Source organism: Cupressus sempervirens, chromosome 10 (assembly GCF_028749045.1).
Source record: "Cupressus sempervirens isolate cs-2001-9-10 chromosome 10, ASM2874904v1, whole genome shotgun sequence".
Lineage (NCBI taxonomy): Eukaryota > Viridiplantae > Streptophyta > Pinopsida > Cupressales > Cupressaceae > Cupressus > Cupressus sempervirens.
In genome coordinates, this window is record NC_143127.1 from 321,763,230 (window position 1) to 321,774,603 (window position 11,374).

The 11,374-nt window shown below is 34.3% G+C and overlaps 1 protein-coding gene across 1 annotated transcript; it reads left to right on the plus strand.

Annotated features, from left to right (window-relative positions):
• The first annotated feature begins 6,213 nt into the window (after positions 1-6,213).
• On the plus strand, positions 6,214-8,378 carry LOC149533909 (cytochrome P450 750A1-like). The gene is made up of 2 exons (XM_089804025.1): positions 6,214-7,122; positions 7,531-8,378. The coding sequence occupies exons 1-2, from the start codon at positions 6,238-6,240 to the stop codon at positions 8,158-8,160; spliced, it is 1,515 nt and encodes a 504-aa protein (XP_089660151.1). The 5' UTR covers positions 6,214-6,237; the 3' UTR covers positions 8,161-8,378.
• The last annotated feature ends 2,996 nt before the right edge of the window (positions 8,379-11,374 follow it).

Genomic DNA, 11,374 nt, shown 5'->3' on the forward strand with positions numbered 1-11,374 from the left:
GCCCAAAAGTTTTTGATTGATGACCATTAATGGTGATGCAAGCAAAGTGATGTAGCACACCAATCTCAATTCATAGAGAACTTAATAACTCATGAAAAAACTCATTATAGATTCAAACTCCGAATTGTTCATTACCAGAAACTCCTTTTGCATAGATCTCTAACTCCATTAAATAACAACTAACTCCAAAAAGAGAAAACAGGAATTTCCAAATTTGGTAGATTTTGACAACTGGAAAAATATGGCATTTTTGGTAACTTCTAAAAAACCTCCAAAAGAAAATTCGAGGTTTTTTATATCTACCCTTTAAACCATAAAGGTGAATTGCCAACTAATCTCCAAAATTTAGAAAAAATAAGATTTGAATTTATTACAAAGTAGAAAGAATTAAAAAAACACCTAAGGTATTTTTAAACAAAAATTCAAAGGTCAAGATAGAATTTCTGGCTCTTGAAAAATAAATCGAAATGGCCCCAATAGAGTTGGTTTAGTTGAAATTCACCTCAACTATATATTTTGAAGAAAATCCAGAAAAATCTAAGAAAACCCATATCCGAGTCAAACGCTATGACTCTCTAGACTCCCTACATCATTCTCCCCTTCTTGAAAGAAACACTACTCTTGCAAGTGACTATTGGTGAAGTGGTGCAACTTGGAAGGATCTAACTATAGCATTGCCCAATCAAATAGCCATGTGTTTTTAGTGTTTGGTTAATCATCCCACTATACTAAATAGTGGTTGTATTCACTGTGCCATGTGGAAGTAGATTGTTTGTCAAGAATTTGGGCAATGGTATCTTGTTTCTTATTTGGAAGGTGATGTTGCCACTCCACTTCCTATCCATCAGCTACCTCTGGAGCACTTTCATGAATTTTATGCAAATTAGCAACATTAAACACATGAGAGATGTCTAGATTGTCAGGTAAGATAACTTCATAAGCATTATCATTAATTTTCTTAAGGATTTTACAAGGCCCAATCTTTTTGTATTTCAGTTTGTGATATGTGCTAGTAGGAAACTACCCACAGCATAAGAAAACCATGATCAAGTCACCTTCAGTAAATGTTTGGTGTCTTCTAGTAGCATCTGCAAGAATCTTGTAGCTTCCATTGTGGAGTTGTAATTTGTGCCAAACATATTGTTGGAGTTGTTGAATGTGTTTAGCAAAGGCCACTCAATCATCACTAATTGTGACACCCAATGGTAGCGGCATGAGATCTAGAACACCTAAAGGATTTCTACCATAAATAATTTGGAAAGGAGATTTCCCTGTTGACCTATTAACAAAACTATTATAGCAAATTTTGCTTGGGGTAATGCCAAGTCCCACTGTTTGGGCTTCTCACCAACAATGCATCATAATAGATTCCCCAAACTCTGATTGACTACCTCCATTTGTCCATAAGTTTGAGGGTGGTAAGCATTGCTAAACTATAACTTGGTTCCCAATTTCTTCCATAAAGTTCTCCAAATATGACTCAAGAAATTTGTATCATGGTTAGAACTAATGTTTTTGTGTAGACCATGTAAACAAAAAACTTCTAAGAAGAACAATTCGATGATCCTATTAGCATCATTAGTCTTTTTACAGGCACTAAAGTGAGCCATTTTGGAAAACCAATCAAAAAAAAGAAACATAGAGTCATTACCTCACTAAGTGTGTGGAAGACCCAATACAAAATCTATACTCAAGTTAGTCCATGGTTCAATGGGAATTGGCAATTACATGTATAAACTATGTATTATGTGAATGTCCCTTTGCCATTTGATAGATTTTGCACCTTGCCACATACTTAGTCATGTCTATCTTGATCTTTGGCCAATAAAACTTATCTACCACCTACTGTATTTTCTTTTCCTTTCCAAAGTGTCCAGCCATCCCTCCACTATGGAATTACCGAATAATATTTTCTCCAATAGAGCTAGCTAGTATGCATAGTTGTCTTCCCTTGAAGAGGTAATGATCCTACAAAAAAAATCACCTTTGACATGAGACATCCTACCAATGCTTGAACCATTCAAATGTTCCACAATTTCTCAAAAATATCATCAACAACAAAAAGTATTTTAATAGTATCGTATCTAATGACTTCGGATGCCATTGTGGTTAATATAGAAGTACACCTCCTCAAGGCATCATCAACCTGATTTTGTTTCCTAGATTTATGCTTCAAAACAAAGGCGTATCCCTATAAAAAAGAGACCCACTTGGCATGTTGTGTATTCAACTTCTTTTGGGTGTTGATGTATTTTAGAGCAAAGTGATTAGTGGGTAAAAGCATAAACTTGTGTCAACCTTTTACAAAGGAAAAGATTAACAAAAGTATAGTTGTTCACCTTCAATGACATAAAACTAGTATTACTATTTAGAATTTAAAAATGAAGTAAAGTAATGAAATGTGTACAAATGGATAAAGTTTGGGATTATAATTTTTAGTAATTATTTGGAATAAGAAATTATATATTTTCCTATTTTTTTAAGATAACTTTTAGTTTTCAAAAAATATTGGAAATTAAGTGTCTAGTTCCCATCACAAAACTACATGGAAATAAACTTATTTCCCTTTGATTTTAGGTTATGTTATGGATAACATATGTAGCTACAAAAATGAAAAATAAAAATTGGCATTAGACCTATATTTCCTCTTTTATAGCAATTCAAATTTCAACTTATTCAAATAGATAGTTTTCATCTCCCACCAAATTTTTCAAAATAAATCTATTCCAACCAAAAGAGAAATTATAGATTCTAGAAGAGGACTCTCTCCTCTAGAACATCATTTAATTTTTAATTTTTTTAAATATGATTTAGTATGTTTTCTTTCTGAAAATTGACATCTTCTCTAGTGTTAAAATATGTACTTCTAGAATTTTTTAATTACAATATACTATATGTAATTTAAACACTACAAACTCTATACGAGAATATTCTTGACTTTCAGCTCTATAAAATGGTGCTTATATGTTATTAAAAAAATCATAAAAATTAGTAAGAGTTATTGAAAACTAGGTTTTATGAAATAATTGTATTTCTTTAGTAATTGGATACTAACTAGTATAAAACATGCATTTAACAGACATTTTCAATTGGAAAAGTGTGAGAACATATATAACTTAACTAGAATAAATTTATCAAGATCATATGTTTGAACAATATTGTTTTTAGATAGAAATACTCATACTGATAAGTCAACCTGAATGGTAAACAACTTTGTACTTTTACCCTAGTAAATAACACAAACTCTTGTGGCACTAAGTAGTGTCTCGAATGGCATAATGCTTGAACAATGGCATATTATTCTAGATCATAGGTGGAGTAATTTTTCCTTGTATCATTGAGTTTTTCACTAAAAAAGCCTATAGGCTTACCTGCTTGACTAAGAACACCTATTCCAATATGGGAGGCATCACACTCTACTTCAAAAAATTTATCAAAATTTGGAAGTGTAAGTATAGGAGCTATAGTTACCTTAGATCCCTCAAAAACTTGAAACCTTCTTCGACATCTATTGTCTAGGAAAAACCCCTTCCCTTTGTACAATTTGTTATAGGTGGTACAATGCTACTAAAATTCCTGATAATCTTTCGATAGAAAGTGGCTAACACATGGAAAATGCTTTGCTTTGTTATGTTTGTAGGAGTAGGCCATTTGAGAATCGCTCTGACCTTCTCTGGGACCATTTGAATACCACCTAACTCCAAAAAGATGAACAATTGGAAAAATATGCCATTTTTGGTAACTTCTAAAAAACCTCCAAAAGAAAATTAGAAGTTTCCTACATCTACCCTTTAAACCACAAAGGCTAATTACCAACTAATCTCTAAAATTTGGAAAGAAATTTTGAAGTTATTACAAAGCAGAAAAAATAGAAAAACCCCTAAGATATTTTAAAATTGAAATTTAGAGGTCAAGATGGAATTTCTAGCTCTCAAAAAAAAATTGAAATGGTTCCAACAAAATTGGCTCAGTTGGAATCCACCTCAACTATAGATTTTGAAGAAAACTTATAAAAATCTAAGAAAACCTAGATCTGAGTCTAAATGTATGACTCTCCAAACTCCCTACATCATAGAGGCATCCCCAAATAGTGTCCACACTGATTGACAAAAAACTAGGCCAAAACCCAAAGCTTGAAGCATAGTAAGAATAAAGGGTCATTCAATACAGTCATATTCTTTGATTAAATCAATGTTTAGGAAAAAGGCCCACTACTTAGACTGCCTGGCCCATTCCATTCCTTCCTAGACAACAATGATGTTGTCCAAGATATAATGGGACTTGATGAAGCCAATTTGTTTAGGTTGAACAATCTAAGGGAGCAAATGTCAAATTTTAAGACAGAGGGCTTTGGCAATGATCTTGTAGGAGACATTCAACAAAGTGATGGGACTCCAATAGCAAATTTCTTCAGGATCTCTAGCTTGAAGGGATGAATTTAATATTCCCTTTTGTTGATAATGTTTCCTAATGAATTATAATTGTAAACTTCAAGATATACTTCAAGCAGATTAGGGCCAATGTCATCCTAAAACATCTTGTAGACTTACAAGGGAATCCATCACATCTAGGGGCTTTGTCATCAGCCATGGATAAGATAGCTTTGTTTAAGTCTGCAAGAGTAAGATGTTATTCACAAAAGACGTACTATTTAGGAGCAAGTCTATTGGAAGTAACAACTAGATAGGCTTGTAGCGCTTGATCACACATAATAGAGGCCCCCCTAAGCCATAGAAACCTGCTCATAGTGACACACAAAAGCTTGGAGAATATTAGGCAGGTCGGTAAAAACCTACTAATCTTCACAGATGCACTTGATACCCACAGTAGAATGATGAGCCCTCAAAGCACAAAGAAATTCCTTGGAAGCTTGATTTCCTACCTCCACCCAATGCAGATGGGCTTTGATCTAAGCTCCCCTAGTAGCATAATTGTCTGCAATTTTCTATTGATTCTGAAGGTTGGCAAGCCAAACCTAGAGATCTATATCAAACTGATTCATGGCAAGAGCCTCAGAGACCGTACACAGATCAAGAGTAGTGGTTTCATAAGATCACTTGTGGTACATAACAAGTTGTCTATCGTAAATGCGAAGAAATCTTGTCATTCCATCATCTCATCCAACCAATGTGATTGTAGGGTTAAGGCTCAAGATTCTAGACATGTAGGATGTGAGAAAAGGTTGTCAGATGGGACAACAGAGAAGTGTTGAGGGAAAATTGGGTATTTTGCAGGCAAGGTTGAGTTATCTACCAGGTGATAGAAAACAAGATGGGGGAATGATCTCGTCACATCAGGTAGAGGAATGACACACAAGGCATGCTTTTGAGAAAAGGAAAAAAAGAATGGCCCCAAAATCATAGCCTTGTTAAGAGTTTTAATAACTCTATCAGATCTAGCTCAAAAATTTGACCAAGTTTTCCAAATTCCATCCCTCGACCCCTTTTTTGTGAATATGTATCTTTAAAATTTTAAGTTAATGGAAAAGGTCTATTCATCAAAAAAATAATAAATATAATTGATAAATAATAAATAATATAAAAACATGATTTTCTTTCTTAAATAAATTTTTTTTAAAGACTTAGTTTCATTCACATCTAGTGGAAAGAAATGAGATAAAAAGTCTATTTAGATTTAAACACAAAAGTAATAAATATAACTAATAAATAATAAATAATATTAAAACATGACTTTGTTTTTTAAATAAGAATTTTAAAAGACTTGATTTGGTTCATATCTGCAAAGAAATTCACAAAAAGTTAAAGTGGATGGCTTAAACATCACGTACTAAGATCTAATTCCTAGGCTAAAAGTATTAAATAGTCAAAGTTAGTTATCTTTCCAAGCACGAGATGTCTAAGAGTGTTTGATTCAAAGATATAAAAAATTAATAAATATATATAGTTAATAAACGACAAATTAAAACTTTGAATATTTTTCTTAAAGAAAACCAGGTTTCATGGTCGTTGCACGTGGGAAAGGGGTCGTTTCAGCGTGTTCAATGTTCGTTTCACGTGGGATAGTGGTCGTATGCTGTTGGTAACATCTTTTCAATTCAATGGTTAAAGAAAAAATTGGCATTGTCATAAGTGGGGACAGTGCAATGACTTCATGTTTAATATGTAATGTTCTGATAATTGGAGGGCAGAAGTCGCCGCGACTCTTCTATATATAGAGAGACTTCCCTCCCAATCAAAGCAAACAAGTACTCTGGATTAATCTTGGATTTCCTTGACAATGGATTTCAATATGAGTGTTTCTGCAATAAGCATTGGAATCCTATTTTTTTCTGTGTTTCTCTCCCTTCTGGCGAGGAAAAGCAAGGGGAGGTTGTCATGTTTGCCGGGGCCATCAGCGCTGCCCATCATAGGAAACCTCCACCAGTTGGGAGGTCTTCCTCACCGCACTCTGCATCGGATGGCTCAGAAACATGGGCCAATTATGTCTTTGAAATTGGGTTCTCTTGATGTTGTGGTCGCCTCTTCTTCTGAGGTGACCAAACAGTTTCTGAAAACCCACGACTTGAATTTTTCAAACAGGTCATCCTCGGCAGCTGGCAAATACTTGTTGTACAATGGCAGGGACATCTTTACTGCTCCCCACGGAGAATACTGGCGAGACATGAGAAAAATAGGCACAGTGGAGCTGCTGAATTCAAAGAAAGTCGATTCATTCGGGAAGGTGATGGAGGAAGAGGCGGTGGCGATGGTGAGAACGATGTGGGAGAAGAGCGAGGAGGGGAGAGTGGGTGTAAATGTGACCGAGAGCGTTGCATTTTACATATCCGACTTGACATGGCGGATCTTTACGGGAAGCACAAATAGCAATTTCCAGTCCGGCGGTAAGACGTTTGAGGAACTGATGATGGAAGTTGCTTATCTGATGGGACCTGTGAATATTGGCGAGTTCTTTCCTTTTCTTGAGTGGCTGGACTTGCAGGGGCTGAGGCAACGTATGAAGAATGTCCACCAGCGCTTGGATGCAGTTTTTAGCAAAATATTAGATGACCGTGCGGAGCGCAAGAGGAGGAGCGGCGCAGAGGAAAGTGAGAGGCAGAACGACTTTGTTGACGCGCTCGTCGACATGGAAATCACAGCAGAAGATAAGAGGGCAATCATGTTTGTAAGTTAAAACTTTTCAGTTTTGCTAAAGGTAAATAGGTCAGTGTCATTAGGGCTAAATTTCTAGGTTCAAAGTGTTAAATAGGTAAAGTAGATTTATTTTTCCAAGCTTAATTTCTTGATGTTTAAGGGTGGTCCTGTTAGTGTAGAACTAGATGATTGAATTGGAAAATGCATATACATAATTTGCATTGCATACTTATGATTATATCTATTGATGTATATAGTTTAAATTTGTTCTTCAACAAATCTTTAGAATGTTTGAGGTCATACTTTGCTGTCAATCATTAGAAAGAGAAACATATATTGATTATTTCAAATATCTTAAAACTTGTGTGACCTAATTTATTTTAGTTATTGTGCCACATTTGTTTTGAATATGCATTCATTTATATGACTGATTTTGCAGGTAATGTTTATTGGTGCAATAGATACATCAGCAACTGTACTTGAATGGGCAATGAGTGAATTATTGAGAAATCCAAGTATGATGAAAAAATTACATGAAGAAATTAATTCTATTGTAAAGGATGATGAGAAACTGACATATTCTCATATTTCAAGAATGGAATACTTGCATTGTGTTGTGAAAGAAACGTTAAGATTACACCCACCGGCTCCCTTGATTATACCACGTGAATCTACAGAAGCTTGTACTGTGAATGGACCTGATCGTGACTACTACATACCAGCAAAAACAAGGCTTATATTGAATGTTTGGGCCATAGGAAGAGATCCAAGAGTATGGAAAGAACCTTTGGAATTTAGACCTAAGAGATTTAAGGATAAAAGTTTCAACATAATGAAAGATTTAGAATTAAGCATGATTCCTTTTGGTGCGGGAAGGAGAGGTTGTCCCGGGTCTTCCATGGGAATTGCAGTTATTCATGTTGCACTAGGACATATGTTTCACTACTTTGATTGGAGAAGTGAAGGTGATATAGATATGAATGAAACTTATGGAGCAACAATTACTAGAAAAAAACATCTATTTGGCATTCCAAGTTGGAGATTAGCACCATCATCCATCAAAATATAGTTAGCATAAATAATATAGTCCATTTTCCTTTAAATCATACAAAATCATATATATAGTAAATAATTACCCATCTTATTAAGATGTGAAATGTTGTAATGTATTACAAGATGTTATGTATAAAGTATGTAGTAGTCTAAAGGCTCCAAGGGTGGTTTACTCTCCATATCTTTGGTTTGTCCTTTAGTAGTTAATAAAAGATTTCAGTTCTTCTTAAAAAAGTGGTTGCTTCTTTTGAATTGTTATTCAACAGTTGGTCTTTGTCTCGATGCTCTCATTTAGTAGTGTTCTTGTAATGTCCCAATACAAATATACCTTTATAAGGTTTTTGGTATCTTAGAAACCATGTTATCTTTAATCAAGATTACACCATGAATTAAACTACTTGAAACAAAGGAGTATATCATTATCCATATTTTATTAATATTCTATTATTTTAATGCATAGTAAATTATTTCTTTTATATTGTGTCTACAATACATAACAAAATCTAATTATTTTTTACGAGTTATGATTCAACACATATTAGAATTTTCTTTATAAATTGTTTTAAAGTTAAATTTATTTATTTATCACTTTGTAAAGAACTTATATATCTTGATATTATTTATTAAGGTCAGAAGTTATAGGATATCAGTATCTATCAAAGAACATATATCAAATTACTTGGCTGACATGCTTGTCAACATGGAAATTGTAGCAAACGATAGAATGACAATAAGTTTCCTAAGTTAGCTTCAATTTTGGTAAAGGTAAATAGGTTAGCTTGATTAACATATATTGATTCGTAAAATGCATATGCACACTTGTATTATACAATGCATACTTTTTATTATATCCATTAATTAATAAAATCTTAATTTATGCTATAATGATTCAATAATTTAATACTTGCATTATTTTGTCAAATAGTCATTATGATAATATTGACTAGCTCCCTTTCTCACATTTATTAATATGTGTAGCTTGTAAATTACTTTTACATTTGTATTAGAACTCATATATGGTCATTCGTGTCATATGATATAGTTCTTTGTTGAAATTCAATGTTTATAAATGTATTTCCTCCACCCTTTTATTTTTATATTTTATGAGTTTTTGAAGTATTATATAGTATCCAAAAAGATGGGGGGGGCTGACCCCAAAGTACAAACATGGCTAAAGAATCAGTCGGAGGTTACCTCCCAATCATCTATCCAATGCCAACTTTAAACTTCAAAAAACTAGATATAAGTATTGCATAATTAATAATACTATTAGTCCTTAAACTAATATGAAGAAAAGGCTATAAAATAGACCAACGCCACCAAAAAAAATCATTTTTATTTGTCCCTTTAATCATCCCAAGCATTAAAAATAAGAACTGTGGGGTAGAAAACTCATAAAAAAAAAATTAAAAAAAAACACTAGAACCAAGCCTATCTTCCCTCTTCCTACCCATGTTTGTCCTCCCTCTCTTCTCTAGGCATGTCCTTATCTACATCCTCCCCCTCCACCTTAGCTAGTTTTTCCAAGATGGTCTTTAGTCAACTGGTCCTCTGCTAGAAATCCCATAGATGGATTAGTTTGTCTTGATAGCTTTGCCTAGGTCATTCTCCTCTTTAATCACTTGCAAGAAGTAGAGGGTTATGGCCATAGAGTGTATGACCTTGGTGCAAAAATCAACCAATGTTTCAAATATCTCTCAAATACCAATTTGATTGTTAGCTAGGTCCCTCATAGGCTCCTTGAGCCTTTCCATTCTCACCTTACTATGGCTATGCTCAACATTCTTCCTAGTATATTTTTCGGTTTGTTTCCTTGGGGATGTGATATCTTCTCCCTTGCCTCTAGCTAGGGTAGCCTCTAGAATGTTAGAGATATGGGAAGGGCTCAAAGGGTTGGGGGTAGGCTTTGTGTCTCGAGCCAGTCTCTTCTTTCTTGCAAGTTTGACATCACTTTCATAAGACTTAGAGGTGGAATCATGATTGGGGGGGACATAAATTATCCACCTAGACACATATATTGGTTCTCGTAGCACTCTGTGTACCCTTCCTAGTATCTAAATATAACTCTATGAGGCTAATTTTAACCTCAAGATCAATTTTTACCTTTGGGCTAGGGGTTTTATTGAATTTTTAGTGGCTAGGACTAGGGCTAGGGTCCAAGGAGACTTGAGGTCTAATAGAGGCTAGAGGGTTAACCAAGATCAATGGCTTTTGGGCTAGATGTTGGATAAACAGTTTGTTCATAAGCCCCTAATTGATAAGGTAGAAAGTTTTAACCTTCTCATGTTTCATCCTATCTTTACAAATACAATCTTCCAGTGAATGCAATAACATAAATAAGAAGGAAATGTCAAGATTGCTGAAGTGATTCAAAATAGGGAAGTGGTAATAATAGATTACGTAAAAATGGTCATCTAGAGTGATATGTCACATAATTGCATAGTAGATGTTGTCCCAAGGCTTAGGAAGGGCTTCTTGAGAAAACCCTTTCTATATTCACATCATTCCTTCCTTGAGTTTTAAAATTTTCCACAAACTGGCTTCCTCATTAATCTTGGCCTATCTTTGCCAACTTTTTCCTTCTATAGAAAATTCTTGAACCCTTGTAATGGATTCCACCAAGATTTCAAATTCCATTCCATTGGAAGTCAACTTTCTATCCTTCTAAGTCTGAAAGAATTGCATCGAGACATTCACATCATGCTTCACCATATCCTTCATAAATGGTGAAAGGTTTCCCTCCTACAAGTAAACCATCATTGTCTCACTGCTATGGATATATTCCTCCACACCCATTGGTTTAATTAGATCGCTAGTGCCTATGCTTTCTCCCAGCTTGACCACCAATTCTTTAGATGACATAGCCTTGTTGTAGGTTTGCGAGTTACCAAATATAAAATATAAAATATAAAATTCAATGATTAAAATGAAAAGGCAGCACATAACCATAATTATTCTACAAGGTTTCCCAAAAAAAAACATCCACCCTTCATGACATGTGTGAGTGATTTCTTTCCATCTGTAAATGACCCTAGCCAACTGTAGTGCCTACCCTCGTTTACATTTTTCTAGACACATTGTTGTTATTATTTCTATCATGGTCGAACTCTATTAGACTAGTTTTATGTTGATGGTTAGTAGCATTGTTTTGAGACGATCAGATATTGTGCTATGGATTCAGTTTATATGCAAATAGATTACTTAGACTCTAAATTTCTTAGATGCATCAT

What these genes read in the sequence shown, in the direction of transcription:
- LOC149533909 (XM_089804025.1), top strand. Translation starts at nt 6,238, where the DNA reads ATGGATTTCAATATGAGTGTTTCTGCAATAAGCATTGGAATCCTATTT. An exon ending in ATAAGAGGGCAATCATGTTT is followed by an intron (nt 7,123 to 7,530) that starts GTAAGTTAAAAC and finishes CTGATTTTGCAG; the next exon opens with GTAATGTTTATTGGTGCAAT.